Source organism: Pelophylax lessonae, assembly GCF_965119305.1.
Source record: "Pelophylax lessonae genome assembly, chromosome: 7".
Classification (NCBI taxonomy): domain Eukaryota; kingdom Metazoa; phylum Chordata; class Amphibia; order Anura; family Ranidae; genus Pelophylax; species Pelophylax lessonae.
In genome coordinates, this window is record NC_138774.1 from 183,294,416 (window position 1) to 183,319,608 (window position 25,193).

At 43.5% G+C, this 25,193-nt stretch overlaps 1 protein-coding gene across 1 annotated transcript in view; it reads left to right on the plus strand.

Moving 5' to 3' along the window:
• The first annotated feature begins 15,982 nt into the window (after nt 1-15,982).
• Nucleotides 15,983-25,193, plus strand: part of OLFM1 (olfactomedin 1) — a 122,034-nt gene continuing 112,823 nt past the window's right edge. Inside the window, exon 1 of the mRNA XM_082264399.1 lies at nt 15,983-16,108. Coding sequence (XP_082120525.1) covers nt 16,043-16,108 — 66 coding nt within the window. The 5' untranslated portion in view covers nt 15,983-16,042. The remainder of the gene's footprint in view (nt 16,109-25,193) is intronic.

Here is a 25,193-nt window from a genome sequence, read left to right on the forward strand (position 1 = left end):
ATTTTAAACGGGTGCATAGCATGTTTGGCTCCTTTCTGTGGTCCTCTGTGCATCCTCGAATAGGGCTTAAAGCTCTTCAGGAGCCGGTGGGTCAGGGGGGTCTGGCGCTCCCGGACCTGTCTAAATACTATCTAGCCGGCCAGACAGTGGTGGCTCGGCGGTGGCTGCTTAGAGATGATACTGATGCCGCCACGGTCCTCAAGGCGGCACTCTTGGGCTCCTACAAGGGCCTGCAGTGTCTGCTGTATAGGGGAACTAAAATCGCTTCTCCATTGACAGGATCGATGCGAGCTACGATTCGGGCGTGGGATGAGGTGAGGTCCCTTGCCATGCCTCTGTGGAACAATCCCAATTTGCCACACTTCAGTACGATACCTGATCCTGTGCTCTGGGTGAGGGTTGGTGTTAAGCAGCTGAAAGATGTTGTTGGAGGGGGGCGGTTACTTACCTTTGACCAACTCAAGTCTAAGTACGATCGTCCACGTTGGTAAGCTGCAGGGACCGGTGGACCGCAGTGGTCCCTGACTTACAAGAGGATGACTGGGATGACATTTGGGACCTGCCCTTTGGTATGCTGATCTCGGCCAAAGAAAGGTATATACAGTTTAAGATTGTACATAGGGTCTATTACACCCCGGCTAGGCTGTTCACAATCTTTGGATCGGGCTCTGCTGAGTGTTGGCGATGCACGACATCCCCAGCGGACTTTGACCATGTGTTTTGGCTCTGCCTACTGATTTTTGGAAGGGTGTTGTCGGATTTCTTGGCGACCTTACGGCACTTGTGGTCCCCTTGTCCATCTCGGTGTGCTTGCTGGGACTGGTGGAGGGCATTGCGCCGAGGAGACATCAGAGGGCTATACTCTCGGTTGTCCTATTTTATGCTCTTGGTTGCCCTATTTTATGCTCTGGAAGAGGCAAGCTGCTCCTTCCCTGTCCTTTTGGAAAGAATCGGTCAATAAAGTGCTCTCATTATATAAAGCTACTTATTTGAGTAAGGGATGTCCCCAAATGTGAGAAGATTTGGCAGTGCTGGCTAGCTACTTTGGAAAATCTTCATTGATGTGTTACTGAGTAATTGCTGACCAAGAGGCGGGGGATCTTGCCCTAGGCTCTGTCTTGCCTGATTGATATACTGTCTGCCTCCAAGGTACTCCTGCTTTATGGTGGATGCCCGGGGCGGGGGTGTATATATTTTTGATCATGTATCTGTGCCTGTATCTCATGCTGTGAACCACTGCACTACCAAGGGGGGTGGGGGCGAGGGTTTTGGTCTGTTTTTGTTTCTATGTTGTGCTGTTTGTACCGAAAAAGATTAGAAATAAAAATTTTCAAAAAAAACAAATAATTTGTGTTTAGACAGGCTTGATGACAGGGGCATACTTCACCGTTCAGACATTATTCAGAGCAGGGAATGACATATGATGGATATATATATATATATATATATATATACACAGTATTTTATATTACGGTGGTTATCCACCCACAGAAATTTGTCTCTACCATGAAAGGATTAGTTGGTTGTGTTCATCCTCCAGGCCAAAGGCTCCAATACTCACATATTTAATAATAAAGACATAATGCCTATATTGCACTGCTACTTTGTTAATAGCTATGAGACCATACAATTCAAAACTATATTCCATACAAACAACCTTAGGTTCCTCAGGATAAATAAGATTTTTTTTATTTTTTTTGTTTGTTACAGTAAATAATCCACAACCTGTGCTGGCTCAGCAGAGCAAGGCAAGTAGAATGTATAATAATAATAATAATAATAATAATAATAATAATAATGATCTTTCTGTTGTAACTTGCAGCATGAAATGTGACAAATGGTATAGCAGGACTTTTACTGATAAGCAAACATCAACCGTATTATCTGATCGGAAATCATTTTAGTCAATATTGGGTAAAGCCCAGTAATGTAGGCTGCAGGTGGCTGGGATAGCGATAGCGTTTGAGGAAGCAGAAGAGGTGAATGAGAAATCAGTGGGGAGATACAGCCATTAAATCTTAGAGTAGTAATTTCATGTAATACAAACAGCAGCTTTTTCCAGGGCTATTCATAAAAATTTGTAAATTATGGCCGTTGCCATAGCAACTAAAAAATAGCCAGTAATCAATCCGCACAGGAAAGAAGAAAAATCTATTGTTCTGACCTAAAAACAAGAGGCTGCGGGCCCTAGAATACTGTTCAACAATTGGCTGGGAAGGGGTCATGTGATGGAAAAGTGAAGGTTATTATCTCACTCCCGGGAAGCAGAGCAAAGCAAGGCCCTGTGCCGAGAAGTTTTAAGGATGTACTTAATAAAAAGCCACCGCCATTTAATAACAGTTATTAGCGTTTGCAGATTCAGGAATAGAGACGTAAGTGTGTGTACAGGCAGCTTTCAAATTACAGGAGCCCCCTAGTAGATAATTAGAGTGTGGCTGTGTAAATGGACTGTTTTCTCAGTGATTGCTACACTTCAACAATGTTCTCATATTAAAATAACTGTTAATGGAAAACAGAAAATCCAGGAGCCCAATTTCCTCTGCAGCATTGTCAAAGTCACTGGGGCTTGGGTGGAATACGTCAGCCTGATCAGTGGGACTTTCAAACATTTTATATGTACGTGTGTGTATTTCTTCAAAAAAGGACAAATTGAAAAGCTAAACTCCAGACAAGCAGCTAAATACGCAACTAAAATATATGCAGAATGCATGAACACTTTTTTTCTGCCAAAAGTTTCCTAAAAAAAAAAAAAAAAAAACACACCACAGTATGTACCTCGACCTTTACTAAACAGCAACAGCATAGATTGGTCATTTCAAACCTGCTAACCGGACAAAAAGGAGAAGCGTGACTCTGATAAGGTCATCCCTCTGCTTTTTTGTCCCCTTCCTTTCCCCAGTCAGAGTACCATTGTGCAGGGAACCACAGGAGGCTGGTATTAATAGAGAGACAGGTACTTAGACTAGTCGCATTAAGAAACATATTTATGCTGAAAATTAGGCAGATAAAAAGGATCCCAGTTATGAAAATAGATCTACTTTACTTACAGCTTCCCAGCCCCACTTTGAAAACACATCAGATCTCAATGGGGAAAAATATAATGCTGGATGATATCTATACTGATATGGGCTGGGCAATGTCTTAGGAACGAAAGGATGCCACATCGTTTGATTGAAATTAAATTTATCATCCTACAGAAGGCTGAATTCAAAAACACCCCGAAAATCAAATTGAAAAAATTATGCAGCAGGCTAGTCCATTCTGCGGAAATTTCATTGTAGCAAATCAGTAGTTTGTATGGCTCCTACGTGCTTGTTTGCATGCCTGATAATGTTGGCGCATACTCCTAAAGAGACGACAGATGGTGCCCTGGGGTATTTCCTCCCAGATCTGGACCAGGGCCTCACTGAGCTCCTGAACAGACTGAGGTGCAACCTGGCAGCGTCAGATGGACCGAAACATAATATCCCAGAGGTGTTCTATTGGATTTAGGTCAGGCAAGCGTGGGGGCCATTCAATGGTATCAATTCCTTCATCCTCCAGTAACTGGCTGCATACTCCCGCCACATGAGGCCGGGCATTGTGGTGCACCAGGAGGAACCCAGGACCCACTGCACCAGCGTAGGGTCTGACAATGGGTCCAATGATTTCATCCCGACACCTAATGGCAGTCAGGGTGCCATTGTCTAGCCTGTAGAGGTCTGTGCGTCCCTCCATGGATATTCCCCCCCAGACCATCACTGACCCACAACCAAACTGGTCATGCTGAACGATGTTACAGGCAGCATAATGTTCTCCATAGGTTCCCCAGATACTTTCACGTCCGTCACGTGCTCAGGGTGAACCTGCTCTGATCTGTGAAAAGCACAGGGCGCTAGTGGCGGACCTGCCAACCTGCCAAATCAGCTGTTCAAAGACAAATGCCAATTGAGCTCAACAGTGCCGCTCAGTGAGCACAGGGCCCAGTAGAAGACGTGAGGCCCCCAGGCCACCCTCATGAATTTGGTTCCTGATTGCTTGGTCAGAGACATTTACAATGTGAAGATGGTACAGCGCCACTAAATAAATTAACTAACTAAAGGAAAAGAGGTGAACCAATGTCCATAAGTCCATATAGAGGAAAAAGAATCAAATGCTGAAAATGTAGCCACAGATCCAACAAAATTCTTGCAAAGGAAGTTTCTTGGCTGAGATCACACAAAAAGAGGATGTACCCTTACCAGATAGTTGGACCCCCTGTTAAGGAAGGTCAAACAGGCGTGCGAAATCAGTCACCAGAATTCCTCTCCGAACAACCACAGAACATCCTTATAAGGACCATGGAACCGGTAGACCTCAATGGACTCCAGGTGTACATAGGGGATGACCTCCAATAATACAAATGGGGGGCGCACATGGTGAAGTATGTACGGATTTTATTAATAAAAGAAGGTTAAAAAACTCACATGTAACTGCTTGATACAGGCATGTTATTCGATTGATTGGCCGCGGCTGGAACAGCGTGACTGCATGGGGGCTAGAGGTACGCTAGCCCCCATGCAGTCACGCTGTTCCAGCCGCGGCCAATCAATCGAATAACATGCCTGTATCAAGCAGTTACATGTGAGTTTTTTAACCTTCTTTTATTAATAAAATCCGTACATACTTCACCATGTGCGCCCCCATTTGTATTATTGGAGGTCATCCCCTATGTACACCTGGAGTCCATTGAGGTCTACCGGTTCCATGGTCCTTATCCGGATGTTCTGTGGTTGTTCGGAGAGGAATTCTGGTGACTGATTTCGCACGCCTGTTTGACCTTCCTTAACAGGGGGTCCAACTATCTGGTAAGGGTACATCCTCTTTTTGTGTGATCTCAGCCAAGAAACTTCCTTTGCAAGAATTTTGTTGGATCTGTGGCTACATTTTCAGCATTTGATTCTTTTTCCTCTAAATGGACTTATGGACATTGGTTCACCTCTTTTCCTTTAGTTAGTTAATTTATTTAGTGGCGCTGTACCATCTTCACATTGTCTTTTTGGTTTGATATACTTTGTACTAGCAGCCTTTTTAGCTCATTGTTCTTTGTGCGCAGCTTTCCTCCATTATTGTATCAGAGACATTTACACCAGTGACCTGTTGGAGGTCATTTTGTAGGGCTCTGGCAGTGCTCATCTTGTTCCTCCTTGCACAAAGGAGCAGATACCTGTCCTGCTGATGGATTAAGGACCTTCTATGGCCCTGTCAAGCTCTCTTAGAGTTGTCACTCTGTTCTCAGCTGCATAAGAGCTGGGGGGGGCGGAGAAGCAACAGTACACTAATCTTCCTAGTAAATGGGCGTGCAGTGGGGGAGAGGCAGGACAAGTCTGATCATTGGAGGAGAGCACAGTGAGTTTGCAGCATAGCTAGAAAACTGACCACACTGTGCTTTCATGCCTTGTGGTCAGTTTATGATAGGAAAGCAGAGGAAATGGCAGGAACACCAGGGATTTCACACAAAGGAAGCAATACAAAGATAACAAGAGACTTTCTCATATAAGTACATGATACGGCAGGCACATATCAGGAATAGGAAATGTCGGGTTAACAAACACTTTAAGTTGGTAATTGTTCAAATCAAAAAGCATTTCTTGTGCAAATCTCCAAATTCTAGGACTGTCTGTGTCTGTCCAAGCATCTTAATCAGAGACAGAATCAAACAGCAATGACAAAGCAACTGTAGTAAAACCTTGGTTCACGAGCATAATTTGTTCCAGAAACATGCTTGTAATCAAAAGTACTCTTATATTAAAGGGAATTTCCCCATAAGAAATAAGGAAAACTCAGATGATTTGTTCCACAACATTTTATTCTTAAGTCCTTCAATTTATAGTCCATATATAAAACTGATTATAGCAATGTGATATGTTGTGTAACCATAAAATGTCCATCCACAAATGGCAACCTCCACAAGGGTATTAGAAGAAAAATCCAGCAGAAGCTACAGAGTATAAAAGAGAAGAGAGGCGCCTCTAAGAAGGTTCAACATTTTGCAACTCACATGGTTGATGAATAAAAGAGGCACATCTAAGAATGCAGGCATCCAGGGTAAGGCTGTCCACATAGACCATCCTCCACAACGCCAGCTCTCACTGCTGTCAAGCCCCGTACACACACGCAGATCGTCTTCATACAAACGTCGGCGGACGAAAGATCTGCCGATTGTATGCGTGTTAGTATGGTGCCTCCGACAGATGTCTGCACACAATCCGCGGACAAGAGTCTTTCTTGCAAACATGAAAATTTTTGTCTGCAGACACCAGAAAGGACGATTGTTCGCCTGTCAGTACAGAAATCAGCCGACAGACCGCAGATTTGCAAGACTGGGCATGCTCACAAAATAAAAAACACAGGGAAAGTTAACCATTACATGACATCACTTCTGCAGTCAGCTGAAGTCTGCGGACAAAATTCTTGTGCTGTCCTTGTGCTGTCTTTGCACTTTTCAACAGACACCGACATCCCGGGGAGAAAAGACGAACATTTGTATGACGACGATCTGTGTGTGTGTACGGGGCTTCAGTCTGCAATCATGACCGGGGAAGACTACCCTGCAGTAGAGCGATCTGAAAGTGAGGCATGCTTAGATATGCCTGTTTTAATTATCAACCATGTGAGTTGCTACATGTTATACCTTCTGAGTTTAAAAGAGAAGGCACTCAGTTGTGACACGAGACTACTTCTATATCAAGACATCGTTGGTTTATAAAGTCAAAATTTTATCAAAAAATGTTGCTGGTCTTGCAAAACGCTCTTAAACCAAGTTACTCTCAATCAAAGGTTTTACTGTATTGCTATACTGGTTGCTATACACCATGCATTTCTCATGAAATGCTTTAAATAGGAAAGCTTAAAAGTTTATCTATATTCAAAATTCAAAATCATAAATTCATTTCCACATTGTATTTCTAGCCCAGTCCTAACAAAGCGGTAGTAAGTCCCACAATAGAAAAAAAAATGGGCCAATGAGTGGTTTAAGTTATAATGTGCTTGTTTGCGCTGCATACTAGCACATTATGCCAGACTTACCTTAAAAAATATGTTGAGATTCACCAGCACACAAAGGAGCATCAATTTCATCCTAATGGTTTTCTATTCAAGAAAGATCACATCACAAAACAGTGTAGTGCAACATTTTGGAACCACGCAGAACTCCTTTGTCAGGCATGTGAAGAAGGGGTCCTGCATGGCTCTGAAACGTTACACTACACTGTTTTGTGATGTGATATTTCTTGAATAAAAAAACATTTGGACAAAATTGATAATCCTTGGTGTGCTGGCGAATATCTACAAATCGCAAAAGTTCCATTATTCAGCTGGCCTTCGCTACAGCACCCAGTGGCCTTAGAAGCTTATTCCAGAAGCGTGTGCGATGGGAATATGGACTGTGTTACCTTAATTAGGGTAACCTTAATTAAGTAATTCTATAAAAAATAACAAACATGTTATACTTTCATCCTCTGTGCAGTGGTTTTGCACAGGACAGCCAAGATCCTCCTCTTCTCGGGCCCCTGGCTGGAGCTCCTGACCCCTCCCTCCTGTTGAGTGCCCCCACAGCAAGCAGCTTGTTATGGGGGCACCCAAGCTGAGCTGCAGCTCCGTGTATCTATTCAGACACGAGCTGCCATTTGGCCCCAGCGCCTTTCTCTTTTAAATTTTTTTTAATTAAGGTTTTTATGTAAAAGAGTAAAAAAAGTTTACAAATGCTGAAAACATGTTGTACAGAGATGAACAAGGCCGACATATGTCAGGGCAACCATATAACAAGTGACACATGACAAATTTAGTTGAGGTCAGTTATCTAGGTAAATATCTGGAGTAAACAGCGCAATAAGAGATTGTCATGTTGAGAGTGGGGATTTTTAAGCCTATAAGGTGTCAGGGTGCCAGGAAACCAGAACACACAGGGATGCAGGTAAAATAAAGCAGTTTATTGGAGCAAACAACAACACTTTGTGACACACAGGCAGCAGGCTAGTGATGATGCAATCAAAGTTTATAAGAGGCAGCAGCCTGCACATGTCCAAGATGGCTGCCAACAGGAGCGCAAGGTAAGACCTTGACAATAAGGCTTGTGAGAAACAGCAGTTCCGCCTCGGACTCGGTGAAGGAGGAGAATTAAATGTCCTTCCGAAAAAGGGGGGGAAAGGGATAACTTCAGGAAATTTCGGACCATCTGACCAAGTCATTGAGGAGGAAACCACAAACAATATAGCAACCCAAATAACCATATAATAACATATTGTAATATGAGTGTGAGAAGTAGGGAAAGGAAGTGGGCCTACATGGCTCAGTAAAAGGGGGAAGAAGAGGAGAGGTGAAGAGAGAGAACAGTTACTTTGGGAGAGGGTATGTTAGAAGATTAGGTGTCCTGGAAAGAGAGGAATTTGTACATATACAACCCGAGGTTCCCAAACTGCTTAAAAAACTTTATTTTATCTTGTAAGGTGCTCACTAATTTTTCTTGGGCCTTAATCCATGATATTGATTGTGTGGCTGCATTAAGTGAGACCCCTGCTTTTTTCCAGGCTTTGGCTATCGTCATCTTGGCTTCCAGTAGCATAAAAAGTATGATTTTCGACGTATGTTTCGAGGCTTTCTACTTTGTAGTTTAGAAGAGCTATTTCGGGGTCTTGTGAAATGGCCACTCCCGTGACGCTGCGTAACATATGAAAAAATTTGTTCCAAAAATTTGTTCCAACCTCTTGTGGAACATAGTTCCCAAGAGGTTGCTACCTCAGAAACACAAGGGAGAAGAATCCAGGAAAATTTTGGCAAGTTTGATGAGTTTTGATGAATATTCATGATGCCCTTGTATGATCGTTGAAAACATTGGAACCACATATCTGGCTCCCTTTCGTCCTCGAGGTCAGATTCCCACATTTGGGCATAGGTAGGTTTGTCTAGAGCCTCCGCCAGGGAGGAGTAAATTATGGAAATACCACCTCCCTGATCCATAAAGTTGGAGCACCACTGCTAATAAGCAGTTCATTTCGGGGGCTCTGGTTTGTTAGTACAGATAGTGTTTAGGAAATGGGAAATCTGAGAGAGTCTAAATTTCTCTTTTAGAGGCATGTGAAGTTTGCTTACACAGAACCCTGTTATAATTGGACCCATGGAATTGAAAAAGTGTCCAATTCTAAAGAGACCTTTATTCAGCCACCATTGTAATGCCTTGATATTCATACAGAGGGAAATTTTGGGTTATTAAATAAGTGAGTCAAAGGACGGATAGTGGATGTTATAGAAGGGTGCTTGTGTAGGGTGTCCCATAATGCCAAGGAGTGGGAAAGAGTAGGTGCTAGTATTGGCTGTCCAAGCTTGGGGGGCTCCAGAGTAGGAAATCAAGTGTATAATGTGGAACTGCTTGTCTCTCCATTAATACCCATTCTGGTTTAGGGCATCGGGAGTAGACTATAGAAATATGAGCCAATTGTTCAGCTTGATAATACCACCATAAGTTGAGTAAGGCTAGACCCCTATTTTTCTTTAGTCTGTATAGTAAGTATTTGGAACAATGGTGTCCCTTATCCCCCCAGACAAAGCAAATGATTTTAAATTGAAATCTGAGTAGTTGGGCTTTCTTAACCACTTAGGATTTGGCTGCTCAGAGACCAGGGCCTATTTTTGCAATTCGGCACTGAGTGAATTTAACAGACAATTGCGTGGTCGTGCGACGCTGTACCCAAATGAAATTAACGTCCTTTTTTTCCCCACAAACAGGGCTTTCTTTTGGTGGTATTTGATCACCTGTGCAATTTTTTTTTTTTTTTGCGCTATAAACAAAAAAAAAAAAAAAAGAGCGTCAATTTTAAAAAATAATAATATTTTTCACATTTTTTTATATGAAATTTCCCCAAAAAAATGTACAAATCAACATTCTTTAACATTTTCGGCCAATTTGTTTTATGCTACATATGTTTGGTAAAAAAAAAAAAAAATTGCAAAAAGCATATTTTGATTGGTTTGCGCAAAAGTTATCGCGTTTACTAACAAAGGGAAAGATTTTTGTAATTTTTGTTGTTTTTTTTTTAACGCGTAATGGCGGCGATCTGCGATTTTTTTGCGGGACTGCGACATTGCGGCGGACAGATCGGACCCTTGACTGACATTTTTGACACTTTTGGGGTTACCAGTGACATGACTACAATAATCAGTGCTATACATATGCACTGTTACTGTAAAATTACACTGGTAGTGAAGGGGTTAACTTTTTTGGAGAGGGAGGGGTGGTGTGTGTCCCTAGGGGCGTGATTCTAACTGTGATTGGCTGTGGCTTCAGGGGTAGGAACAGTGATCAACGGTCCTACATAGTAGAACCGTATGATCACTGTTTCTACACAGGGGAGAATGACAGGCGGCTTGTTTACATCAGCCGCCTGCCTTTCTCCCGTTGTCACGGACAATCGGGTCCGCCGGGCACACGCGCGGGGGGGTCTGTGACCTCGCGGGAGCGCGCCTCCAGCGGCGCGCGCTTGCTCCCCAGAGCCTCACAGGCTAGTGACGTACCAGTAAGTCACTTTGCCTGTGAGGGGCTGACGGCCGCAGTATATGTACTTGCGGCGGTCGGCATGTGGTTAAATGTATAGCTTTTTTTAAAAAAAATGTAAAAAATGTTAATTCTTTTATTTTACAATTTTTAAAAATTATTTATTAATGTTTAATTATTATTATTTTTTTTAAATGTGTTATTTTTTTACAGGAAAGGGAAGCCTGCAGCACTGCAGGAGGGGGTGGCACAGTGAAAGGGGGGAACACGGGAAGGGGGGGGTTGTCAGAAGCAGGCAGAACAGGGAGGGGGATTGGTGTCAGAGAAGCAATTACAGGAATGATGTCCTGTGTCTGTGTCTCTCCCTGCAGCAGGTGAAAGCTGGCAGGAGGGAGAGAAACCGGCTTTCAGCTGCTGCAGAGAGCTGCACAGGGCTTCCTTCTGTATTTGCCCCTCCGCCCAACCACACCGATTCCCCTTGCTGTTGAGGCCCCCATGTGTGCCCTGGCCACCTACAGGAGGACTGGTGCCCCCCCCCCCCCCTATCAGCAGCCGTGAGTGTGCATAGAGCAATGCACATTACTGGCAAATAAAGTTCAATGCTCATTCCAAATGGAAGTGTGAGGGAACAGGAGTGGTTTGGAAGCTTACAGGGGATGTTACATGGAGGCAGTAATACACTGTATGAAACAATTTTATGAAAAACGGCTACAGGGCCAATAATTAGTGGATGGGTATGGATTCATTTTTGGATAATAGGGATATTGTTTAGTGTGACTTTAAAGGTCCCTTCCTTATCCTTACCCTGTGACTGTACAGAGAAAGGAGAGGCAGCATACCAATGAACTAATCTCTGTCACTCTGTTCTCTCCTCCTATCTGTGTACTCTTTGCACTGCCACACACTTCAGTGACGCTGCTTCTAATGCTGGCCATACACTAGCTGAAAAATTGTTCGAAAATCTGTCTTTTGGTCCGATCGTTCGTTTTTCGTCCAGTTAATGGGCACAAATAGAAAATCGTTTTTAACTTTTCAGTGCCGAAAAATCAAAAGGAACAGTTTGGAAAATTCTGCCGAACGAACGATAAATTGAAAGATTAATGTGTTTCTCGGCCAAACGGTTTGCACTAGGTATATGTGACAAACTGAACGAAAAACTGATTAATTTATGTCGATTGAACGATTTATCATTCGAAATTCGGTCTTTACATGATGGCACGATCGTCTGCTCTCACGGCTGATTTTTGCATTTTCGAAAAAGAGTTTGAACGTTTTTTTCGGCTAGTGTATGGCCAGCTTTAGACCCCGTTCACACTGGGGCGACCTGTCAGGCGACCTGGTCGCCTGACAGGTCGCCGTAGGTCGCCTGCCATAGAGAAGCTGTGGACCCGTTCTAATAGGAGCGACACAAGTCGCTCCGACTTAGAAAAAGGGTCGGGAGCTTCTTTGGGGCGACCGGGAGCGACGTGCATTGACTTCAATGTTATGAAGTCCGTGCCGGCCGCTCCGAGGTCGCGGTGCGAGCAGCGCAACACGACTTGTGAGGTCGCCCCGGCAAGTCGGATCGCTCTAATGTGAACCGGCTCTTACTCTCCCTCTCTAAGCTCTGTTGACAAATACAGATCCTAATTACACGTCATTTTAAAATTGTATATTTAAGGGTGCATTATGAATATAGAGCTGCAATCATTTATTTTCTTTCTGCCTAGAGATCAGCTTTAACTGCTCTCTGGTAAGGCTCTGCATGCCTCAGGACTAAACGAACAGAAATATATGTCCCTTTGCAGGTAAAATATGTAACCCAATGGGGAATTTAAATATTTTCTGTGGATTTCATTGCAAGCTTGTGTTCCAAACATTTGCTCATTGCGTTTTGCTATATTTAGGAGAACCAGTCATCATTCCTTGTACAGTGTGTGTCTCGAGGCTTGATTTTCAGTTTTGACATTAACCACTTGCCGACTGCCTAACGACGATTTACGTCGGCATTCAGCCCCTCACAGGCAAAGCGACGTACGTCTACGTCGCTAGCCTGTGAGGCTCTAGGGAGCAAGCGAGCGCCGCTGGAGGCGCGCTCCAGCTCCCGCTCGCTCAGGGACCCCCCCGCGCATGTGCCCGGCGGACGCCATTACTCGTTAAAAAAAAACAACAAAAATCTTTCCCTTAGTTAGTAAACGCAATAACTTTTGCGCAAACAAATCGAAATACGCTTTTTGTGATTTTTTTTTACCAAACATAGGTAGCATAAAACAAATTGGCCTAAAATGTTAAAAAATTTTGACTTTTACATTTTTTTGGGGGGAATGTCACATAAAAAAATGTGAAAAATATTGTTATTTTTGTAAAATTGACGCTCTTTTTTTGTTTATAGTGCATGATCAAAAAATCGCACAGGTGATCAAATACCACCAAAAGAAAGCTCTGTTTGTAGGAAAAAAAGGACGCCAAATTCGTTTAGATACAGCGTTGCACAACCGCGCAATTGTCCGTTAACCACTTGCCGACCGCCGCACGACTATCTACGTCGGCGGTCAGCCCCTCACAGGCAAACTAACGTAGGGCTACGTTGCTCGCTTGTGAGGGTCTAGGGAGCGAGCGCGCGCCCCCGGAGGCGCGATCCCGCGTGGTCACGGACCCCCCGCGCGTGTGACCAGCGGACCCGATGTCCGCCGGCCACTCGGCGATCGGCGAGGGAGAGGGAGAATGTCAGGCAGCTTGTGTAAACAAGCTGCCTGTCATTCTCCTCGCTGCAAAGACACTGATAACATGGATCTACTATGTAGATCCGTTGATCAGTGTCCTTACAGCTGAAGCCACAGCCAATCACAGTAGAAAGCACGCCCCTAGGGACACACACAGCCCCTCCCTCCCAAATAAAGTTAACCCCTTCACTACCAGTGTATTTTTACAGTAACAGTGCATATATATAGCACTGATTACTGTAGAAATGTCACTGGTAACCCCAAAAGTGTCAAAAATGTCAGTCAAGGGTCCGATCTGTCCGCCGCAATGTCGCAGTACCGCAAAAAAAATCGCAGATCGCCGCCATTACGCGTTAAAAAAAAAAACAACAAAAATGACAAAAATCTTTCCCTTTGTTAGTAAACGCGATAACTTTTGCGCAAACCAATCAAAATACGCTTTTTGCGATTTTTTTACCAAACATAGGTAGCATAAAACAAATTGGCCGAAAATGTTAAAAAATTTTGATTTTTACATTTTTTTGGGGGAAATTTCATATAAAAAAATGTGAAAAATATTGTTATTTTTGCAAAATTGACGCTCTTTTTTTGTTTATAGCGCGTGATCAAAAAATCGCACAGGTGATCAAATACCACCAAAAGAAAGCTCTGTTTGTGGGAAAAAAAGGACGCCAAATTCGTTTAGGTACAGCGTCGCACGACCGCGCAATTGTCCGTTAAAGTCACGCAGTGCCGAATCGCAAAATACCCCCTGGTCGGAATGGGGGTAAAATCTTCCGGGGCTTAAGTGGTTAAAGTCACACAGTGCCGAATCGCAAAATAGGCCCTGGTCAGGAAGGGGGTAAAATCTTCTGGGGCTTAAGTGGTTAAGGAGATTGAAGCTGGGAAGGAGGGCAATGTTCCTCTAGCTGCTTTAATCATCTCAGGGAGACTGGACCACAACGGTTCACAAAATACATGAGAACCCCGCAGGTACTTTGCTCTGCCAGCCCTCTACCTGTAATCAAAATGTCAGCGTTGGGTGGAGTGACCCTTTAACCACTTTCCCACTAGCCACTGTGCTGCTACTGCGGCACAGTGGCTCGTTATCGTCTAGCGATGTAGACCTACGTCGCTAGACTCCTCCCCTGTAGGCGGCGCTCGCGAGCCGCGCTCCCGCTGTTTTCATTCACAGCGGGAGTCGGGCCAGGGGAGGAGCGGCGGCGATCGCCGCTGCTCTGCCCCGATCGTCGGGGAATCCAGTTTGGAGATCTGCACGCCTGTGTAAACAGAGCGGGCGGATCTCCATAGTGACAGGGAGTGACAGATCGGAGTGTTCAGCATAGCTGAACATCCGATCTGTCCCTGGCTCACACAGTCACCTCCCCCCCCCACACGTCAGTAAGCACCAGGCATACATTAATTAAACCCTCCCTCTCCAATAAAATTAACCCCTTCCCTGCCAGTGTCATTTTTACAGTAACAGTGCATATATATAGCACTGATTACTGCAGTAATGTCACTGGTACCCCCAAAAGTGTCAAGAATGTCAGTCAAGGGTCCGATCTGTCCGCCGCAATGTCGCAGTCCCGCAAAAAAAAAAAAAAAAAATCGCAGATCGCCGCCATTACTTGTTAAAAAAAAAAAAAAAAATGACATAAATCTTTCCCTTCGCGCAAACCAATGAAAATACGCTTATTGCGATTTTTTTTTACCAAACATGGGTAGCAGAAAACAAATTGGCCAAAAATTTAAAAAAAAATTGGTTTTTACATCTTTTTTGGGGGGAATTTCATATAAAAAAATGTTAAAAATATTGTTATTTTTTCAAAATAAACGCTCTTTTTTTGTTTATAGCGCAAAAAGTAAAAATCGCACAGGTGATCAAACACCACCAAAAGAAAGCTCTGTTTGTGGGAAAAAAAGGACGTAAATTTCGTTTGGGTACAGCGTCGCATGACCGCGCAATTGTCAGTTAAAGTCGCACAGCGCCGAATCGCAAAAAGTGGCCCAGACGTAAGACAGCAAAATGCTCTAGTGGTAAAGTGGTTAATCCAAGATACAGATTGTATAATAGAGTTGCACTCAAGCAGCTGTCAATGATTTTATTACCAGCCAAATCCTGATGCTGAGACCATTTGATATGAACAATGCTCCCCCCACCCAGTCTGTGTCTGAGGTCTTTGTTCAGCGCTGAACAGGACGGTGTAATGTGCAGGACAGCCTGGTGTGATCCCAGCTATTCACTCCTGCAATCTGTGTCTTCTTGCTGGAGGAGAAAGGAACAAAAGACAAGAGGCAGAGGCATGATACAGCCTCCAATCACAGGCGAGGCTGCACAGACACACTGACAGGTCCAGCAGGCAGGCCAATCTGCAAGCGCTGCACAATAGCCAATCAGGCTGAGGCTTAGAGGCTGCATTCTGCTGGCAGAAAAACCAGCCCTGTGAGGGAAAATTGTGGTACCTTTTCACTAGCTGCATCACTGCTAACCACCGCTTCTCTAATTTTCTTTTCCCTTCCTCCCTCCCTCAACCGCTAACCTTCCTTTCACGGCAAACTTTTGGCAAAAGCAACACCATTGTTTTGTGCTCCGTTGAGTTCCTCCCTGCAAATGCCTTTCAGTCAAGGAAGCCATTAAATAAGATCAACACACGCACAGAGGCACAAGGAGATAGCAAGGGATCAAGATAGAGAAGAAATATGCAAAGTGGACACTTTCCTCGCCTCGTCTCCTAGGGCAGCTGAGACGCAGCGGAAGAGAAGATAAAGCACACCGAGGAGGAGAAGAGAGAGAGAGAAGGAAGAGAGCGTGAGAAGGAAGGAAGGAGGAATCTGAACCTGGCACCCGGCGATGCAACCCACAAGCAAGCTTATGAGCCTCTTCCTCCTCATCTTGATGGGCACCGAACTCACCCAAGTAGGTCATTGCCAATCCTTTCATTATCCTCTGATGGATCGCAGCACAGCGCTGCGTTCCATCCAGCCGGCTCCTCTGTCCGCCAACCTCTGGGGCAATTGTGGAATTTTATTCTGGGCATATGGTGGCATTGTTTGTTGCCTCCCCCTTTTTGAGTAGTTCAAAGGTCGTAGGAGGCCACTGCTGGGGGATGAGGATGGCCATTTGTAGGTTTACCACTGATGATGTCCAACCTCAATTTCCTTGGAAAACTTATCCCTTAAAAATGTCCCTGCTTTTCAAGATGTAGTCCCTCACTCTGCACATTGCCATTGGCTGTAAACATGTTTTAGTGTTCTTGGGGCTGCTTAGGTTAACTCAAAAGCAAAAAAACAAAAATTCTAGTTAGGCAAAAATGCTCCATTGGGGTATTTATTTTTCTGAAGGCCCGCCGCTGCCGTACCGTGCTTTTTAGAGTAAAGGGCCATACACACTATAGGATTTTCTGAAGACTTTTTCCTTTAGACTTACCAAAACCATATAATATGAGGTCAAACCTAAACACTTTCAATTTGTATGCAATCTGGCACTACATAGAAAAGGTAAATCTGAAGGAAATCGAACCACAAAAGTTGGATAGTGTGTATCCAGCTTTAGCAGCAGAATGTCTCTGGAATGGATTTGGAAATGTTGGCAGCTATGCTTGCACTCCCAATCCTTTAAAAAGACAGCCCTAGCTTGTGTGCACTTTGGCAGGATGTCATATATGTATAAAGATAATAACAAATAAAGCAAAGGGTTGAATTTATTTAACATCTTATCAGATCTCAAAGTGTGTGTGTCAGTCTTTAATTGCATCCAGCTGAATCGAGCATGTGTGTTTTAAAGGTAGAAGCAAGTAGTCTAGTATGTGCTACCGTTACAATCAAAATTGTAATATGGTGGTATTTGAGGAAAATCTCACACTTTGGCCAGATCTCAGGAAATGATTGTACAGCACACAAATCTCAGCATGTGTGGATAGCATACTACAGATAACACTGGGAAAGTCTTTAGATCTTGCCTCCTCAAGATATGATGCATCTCCCAGGCAGAATGGGATAACGACACACCACAACAGAACCTAGAACAAAAATTCTGAAGTGTTTGATTAACAAAAGCGGCAGATTTCATGTGTCTGTCCAGTTTTACTCCTACAGCCACTGCCATTCAGAATCTTCCCATTTGCCATTGAGTGACGGTGACATTTAAATGTCCTTTCTGTGTCTGGTGGAGAGATCTAGGGGGGTAATTAGCTGGCTGGGTACATGTGAACTTTATCTATTGCTTGCTAACACAACCACCAACTGCACACATTTGTTTGATTAGCCAAATAGGAGTCAAGTAGGGAGGATTTGCACTTTTCTAATGAGATTATGAATAGAAAGTGAGCAGAGAAGCCAGGAAATTGATCCCAATTAGATCTGTATTTCAGAATTATAAGCTGGGGGATCACATTCACATCTAAATCTGGGTAATGGGGGGGGGGGGGGTAAATGCTACACACAGGATAAAAAAATGTTCATTGCTACATTGCTGTAAGGATGTGCAAAGTGCAATAACCCAGAGCAACAGCAATTCAGCACCATTTAGGGCAGGGAGATCAAAGATGACTGTAGGTAGGTTGCTGTGGGATGTGGTGCTCCTCACATGCACATTGTCACTTGGAAGAGTTCTACCACAGATGGAGATGTCAGTGCTTTGTGACTGCACCGAATGATTGACATCTTGTTTGTGTTACCTGTAAATAGCCTATAATAAAACCTGTCTGCACAGCCTTCAATGCAATATGTAAAGTAGCACTTAGTTAATGAAAAGATGCATAGAATTTGAGTGAGGTGGCTGCAGAATAGGCCGACTTGATGTATTCAGCTTTTGCTTGCTTAACCAAGATACTGAGAGGGTCTGATCGATGTAAACATCCAGATAAAATGTGCCAGCGATGGATATCCTGCGTTCCATGTACCGTCAGCGAACAGCTTGCTTAATTCTAAACACAGATATAAACAGGAACCCCAAGAAGTTGAGCATATTATTCTGCCAGGGACAGGCGGTACAGTACAAGCTCCCCTGTAATGCACAATCGTACGCGGCACCGTCTAACAATCAGTGTCACAGCCGGACATGCACCTCCGCCTCGCCGCAGTACAGAAGCGCTGATGATGAGTGGAGAGACGGAGAGGCCAATAAATTGCTACCTGAGCGTTGAGCGGGGATTTTTCAGGCTGGCGGGGAGCCGTGCGGAGAACAACACAGAACAGATCTTCCAAAGGTACTTTCAGATGCAGGAGGATGCTGGCCTTTATTGCACAGACAGAACAGAGCTGCAGAGGTAATTGGACATGAGCAGCAGGGCTACATCAATCTCTGTCCTATTTCCACTACATTACACATTCATATATGATCTCACACGCTGCTAGAAACAAACCACCAGCCACCACTTCTCTTGTCATTAGACAGGACAAATACTAACAAGACCAGTGTCCAGGCTCTATTTATTTAGCTCTGTCATATCATGTAGTGCTGTACTGTGAACACCAGTCTCTACACCAGAGGAGCTTACACTCTAATCTCCCACCAGTCACATTTATTATTATTATTATACGTTTATATATTTCTAACTTATTCTGCAGAACTGTACAGAGAACACTGAGCCATTCACTAAATGAGCTTACACTCATTTCGTTTACTTTTATTTACATTCTGTAGATCTGACATTTTGCAGCACTGTACAGTGAACACAACCACACACTTCAGTCTCTGCTCCAGAGGAGCTTACACTAGAATATCCTGACCAGTTTCACACCATTACTATACACTGTCATCCTCTGGATCAACTGCCGATTTGGGCTTATGTATGTTCAGGTTTTTAATGTATTTAATTGGTTGAAACTTGATAGATTTGTTCCTTTTACATAACCTAACGAACTATGTAACAATTTTTTTTTAGCTCTAAGACTTTGTACAGTACTGTAAAGAGAACTTTGTATCAGTCAAATAAGTCTGTGCATTAGAAGAGCTTACACTCTAATGTCCACAGTCACACACCTTATTTATTTTACGTTTATATAGTCCTGACATATTACCAAATGCTATACAGAAAACATTGTGCCACTCACATTGGTCTCTAGTTAGAGAATGTATTTGGGATGTTGGAGGAAAGTAACACTAACATGGAACACAAGAAACATGTATCTGCTTGATATTAATGGCTGAGGAGCCCAGCATATCAATGAATAGTGTTAATCACTAAGCCGATGTACTGGGATAATCTCACACAGTAGCAGAATGGCAAAACCGAAGAACATTGGCATATACACAAAATCAGTCCACTTGTCTTTATCACTGATTGGAACAGTAAATGGTGTGCTGCTTTAACAGACGCTTGGTGGACAAATGAAGAAACCGTATTTTCTGTAATCAGTAAATTAGGACTGTTAGGAGCTGAGCAGTTCTTAGGAGTTTTCTCTGGACCAAAAATTGGTTCTGAACACCACTGCTTTTCTGGCAGCTCCGGTAAATGCCAAATCCATGTGTCGTTGTGGGTACAGAAATCACACAACACCCTTGTGATCAGCCACCTTGTACAGAAGCCATTGTGTGTCAATAGTAAGGACAATCAAGCTTTGTACTTGCCAACAAAATTGGACCAAACCGTTCTGCTAAGACCCAGATATTTGTTTGTGGGATCCTGGAATGATTGGAGGTGCAAGGCTGTGATGGACTATGTCTTCGCCCTTCTCTAAAAATTGAGGGATTGAGATCACTCCATGTATTTTTTCAGGCTTTATTTTATGTCTTCCAGAAGGGAAAGTGTTGAGGATAACCGAACACACATGACAATGTTTCATGCCAGCAGTCATTTACCATATCTTCCCCCCAATGATACTGGAGCTCCCCCCCCACAAAGAAGGCACTTTGATGTTGCCGTTACTTATTCCTAAATTATTCTTACTGCACTCAGCCAGCCTGAGGTGACCAGATATTTCTCAACTTTACTAGAGTATTACCAGAGTAGTACCCCTGGTGGGTGTCATATTATGTGACGCCATCATCTCTTCTTTTAGTGTATAAATAAAATAGGGAGAAGTAAAATGCCCTAAGCATTTTTATGTGGGACATTAATAGGTTTCACACAACCATAAAATCAGTGAACCATCCTGGCAGCACCAGTGGCATTTCCTGAAACTCCTGGTTGAATAATAGTTTTCTGAGAGTTAGCTTTTCCATAGATTTATTCACAAATCCACCCAAACCCATGCACTTTATGACGCATGCTCAAGCCTTGCAGTAGGTCAATCAGCTTACTGATAAGGGTGTGTGTCTACTCGAGGCTCTCTGAAGGTCACGCTGTTGCACTGGTCTTTCCTCATAAGGTAGGCAACTTATGATGCCAACCATTCAGTGGGGTTGATTTACTAAAGGCAAATTGACTGTGCACTTTGCAAATGAAGTTCTCCAGAGTTTAGTAAATGAGGGGAAGCTCATCCAGTCATGTGCATGCAAAATTGCTGTTTTTTTTTTCAATTTTTCTTGCATGTGATTGGGTATTCTTTACAAAGTGAAGGTTCATCTCATTTACTAAACTCTGGTGAAATGGCACGGTCTATTAGCCTTTAGTAAATCAACCCTAGCATGTCACTTCCCCAGGTTAGGTTAACTCTAAGGTTGTGTTCAATCAAGCACTAAAAGTAGGAACTCACCTAGTGCTGGGGAAACTTTTGGTCGAATTCTGCTGACTTTCAGGACTAGTTCACACCTGAAACACGATCCACATTTCTGTGCGATTCAGTGCAGTGAGGTTTTCAACCCATTCAATTTAATTGGCTGAAATCACACTGGATCGCATTAAAAGTAGTACCTGCACTACTTTAAAAACGCATTGCAACCAGATCACGTGGTCTGATGCAGGCAAGCGCTGTGCACTTGCAATCCGCATTTAATGGGGCCTTAGAAATACACTGACACCCGCAGCAGATGGCACACCCAGTGTGTTTTGAAGCACCACAAATAGGTCCTCAAATGTTCCACCAACTTGCTGAGGAAAACAGTCATGGTCACTGGACCTGCAGCTGAGCTAGTAGTGCCAAAACTTTTGTATTCCTAGATTTTGGTGGTGATATAACTGTGGTTAAATTGTATCTGCTGTCTGGGTCCCCACTAAGGAAATTCGCCCTCTCTCTTATAAAGGACTTTTTTTCCTCAGATAATAGGTGCAGGAACTCCCCCCTTGTCTCCTCCCCCTATTCATCTCTGAGCACCGTCCCTTAGTTCCACCATTTACCCACCTCACAGTACCGCCCCTTTTAGAGAATACAGAACCAAGTATTATTTTGTGGTGCTAAATATTTTGTATGGAACTTGTTAATAACAAGAAAAGCAGTAAAAAAGATCCCCTGCAGACAGAAACAATAGACCCCCCAGCCTCAATAGATCACCATGCAGCAACAGTAGATCCCACCCCAGCAACAATAGACCCCACACAACAATAGATCCCACCCCAGCAAAAATAGATCCCCCACACAGCAACAATGGACAACGCACAACAAAATACCACACCCAAAACAACATACCACACCAAGCAACAAAACCCCAGCAACAGCAGATCTCCCAGCAGCAAGCATCAATAGACCCCCCATCAGCCAGCAACAGTAGAACCTCCCACTAACATAAGACCCCCCAGCAACAATAGATCCCCAGCCAGCGATAATAGACAAAAAACAGATCTCCACCAGTGACAATAGATCCAGCAGTAGCCAGCATCAATAGATCCTCCAGCACACCCCACACCCCTTGTTATAACATACATTCAGGGCTGGAGATGCTGGAACTGCGTTCCCCCGCATTCCCGCTAAAAAAAAGCCCTGCTCTTACTGAAAAAGTGAAGGCAATGGCAAAATTTTACAATTGTCACTAACAGGAGGCGAGGAGAAATCTTCCAATGAAGACATCTTTTTTGGTGACAACTAGAAGAGAGTCTTTCCCTTTTAAAGAGATTTTCTCCTACTTCCTGTTGTGTCTGCAACAGAAAAAGGGAAATAAATCTGACAAGGAATTTAAACTTTACTCACACCATCTACTTTAGTAGGAAGACTATTGAGCTGATTTAGTAAAGGCAAACAGTGTGCACTTTGCATGTTTTGATTGGTTTGCGCAAAAGTTATCGCATCTACAAACTAGGGGAAAGACTTGTGCAATTTTTATTTCATTTTTTTTTTTTTACTAGTAATGGTGGCGATCAGCGATTTTTAGCGGGACTGCGACATTGCGGCCGGCAGATCCGACCCCTGACATTTTTTGACATTTTTGGGGGGACCAGTGACATTACTCCAGTAATCAGTGCTAAAAATATGCACTGTTACTGTAATAATGACACTGACAAGGAAGGGGTTAACCCCAGGATCGATCAAAGTGTTAAATGTGAGCCTAGGGGGTGTTTTATAGCTGCGGGGTGGGCTTGTGAAATCAATACCTTAATAGCAGGAACACTGGAGCTCTGTATTGATTCCTGAGAGAACAATGGTCTGCTGTGTTTACAACAGCAGACTTCTGTTCTCTCTTCACGTGGAGCGATCGTGGGTGCCCGGCGGCAATTGTGCCTGCTGGCCCTGGCTTCACCGCTGGCGATTGAACGCTCCCGCAAACCGATATACAGGTACAGTGGTTTGCGGGACCCTGCTGACCTGCCGCCGTATATAGGCGGCAGCTGGTCGGCAAGTGGTTAAAGAACACAATGATTATCGACACTGACACACATACACCTTCACAGGTTGAACTGGATGGACTTTTGTCTTTATTAAAACTTACCTACTATGTAACTATATTATTTTGCAGATCCAGAAATAAAGGTAAAAAAACAGCTCGGAAAGCGAATAGATTGTGGCAAGGGTGTAAGCTGGGTTCACATCTGCCTTCTGTTCAACTCAGCCACACTTTTCTGAAGCTTTAAAAAAATTCATTGTCTTTTCACTATCTAAGCAAACCATCCAAATTGTCATCATTTTCTTTCTCCTGCTGTCACCTGAGAGGTTTAATGAAATGCTTCACAATTCTATCAAACATGATATGCCGACTGATGCAAAGACTAGGAAGGAATTTGTCATACCCCTTCATGTCTGGAGGGGAGTGTAGGGGTATCTGGGAGGGAAAGTACCTGGTGAGATTTGGAAACAAGTCAGCAACGGTAGGGTCCGTGATACCATTAGAATAAGTAATGTAGGACATAAACACCCTCAGAGTACTGTCCCCTGCTACAGAATGCCCCTTCCTTCTTCCAGCTGTGTAACTTATTTTCACAATGAGCCTGTTGGCTGCAATTTCTACGCTTCTCGTTTTTTGACAGCAACCACTGAAGGCATTTTACTGACAATCATTTGCTGCAAACTCCCAGATCTGTTATTTCCTCTTGGCAGGTTGGGGTTTTGCTGCTGCCTTTCATTTCATAAAGGATAAAGTCAGTCAATAATCACCATTAACCTTTTCTGCACTCTCACCATCAACATTAAAATGTTCCAAGATTTAGGAAAGAATGTGTTTTAAAATGGAAGCTTCAGTAAACTTACATGTGACATGCACTTTCCAATCAAAACCACAAGTGTGGGAATGTCTTGATAAAATCCTCCAACTTAAGCCCCGTACACACGTACCGATTGTCGGCCGTAAATATTCGTATTAGTATGATGCTTCCGACAGCCGACAGCACACTTTCAGCCGAAAAGAATCTGTCGTGCAGGCATTAAAATTTTTGTTGGCCAACACCAGAACGGCCGATTGTTCGCCAGTCAGTACAGAATTCGGCCGACAATCAGCAGATTTGCAGGACTGGGCATGCTCAGAGAAGAAAAAACACACGGAAAGTTAACCATCACATGACATCACTTCTGCAGTCGGCGGACAAAATTCTTGTGCAGTCTTTTGCACTTTTCAGCGGACAGGACAGCCCTGGACAAAAGACGGCCGATCGGTCGGCCGACGATCGGTACGTGTGTGCGGGGCATTACTCTGAAGGCAGGGGGAGGATGCTGCAGACCCCACCTGCAGGTGACATCTGTGTTAAATGTCATCCCTAACTAAACGAAAAAGGCCCGCCAACACGAAGGCTACGTTACAATATCAGGATATAATACACTGATATTACTTTTGATAAATAAATAAAAGAAATAACCCACTTTAAAGTGTACCTGTCACTATCTTTACAAGTCTGCATAAATAAATTCCAGATATATCATACTATACAGCAATGTATTACTGTAATATTGTACAAATTCACAAGGCAAGAGGCTACAGCAGGGGCTGATCTGTGTCAAACATTTGTGAACACAGCCAAGAACTGCATAGGCACAGGATTTACAGGATTATGTCATTTCTAAGCTAGCTTGTTTTGTACAATAAAAACATTAATTGTGGACAGACACGGGTGCTGTGTATGTTGTAGGATGTACAGGCTTCTAGGTCAGGATGATTGAATATAGACAGACACAGCTTTGAGGCAGACAGAATGTGTGCAGCAGCCACTGTTCTTTCTACCTGCACATATACTGTACAACACCCAAGCTAATTCTTCACTTAACCGTCTCTGGGTTGTAAATGCATGCCATACAGAGATCTCACCATTGTAATGCCCAATCCAATTCTATCTAACCTACACCAGCTTTTGGTGATAATATTCAATATGATTCCCCTTTTTAGAAAACTATTATTCCCATTTACTAAGAGAGGGGTGAATACAAAAGCCAGAGCGCTACACTACAAACTGAAATTGTCATCTGTTGGTAGTTCCGCTATGTAATTGCTGAAAATGTAAAGTTTTTATTTTCACCATCTGTGTCCCATTGTGGAGATTTCCCCTCACTTCCTGTACCATAACCAAACAGGAAGTGAGAGGAAATCCCTGCACATTAAATGGATCCTTTGGGGCCCCAGAATCAGTGTTCCCATTGGAAGATTTCCCCCTATGGGGACAACCCAACATTTGGGATTTTCTTTTACTTTCAATGAGAGGGTGAATCTCCCTAATGGGGACACGAACAGCAATAAAAACCGACAGGCATCCTAATCTCTCTCCACT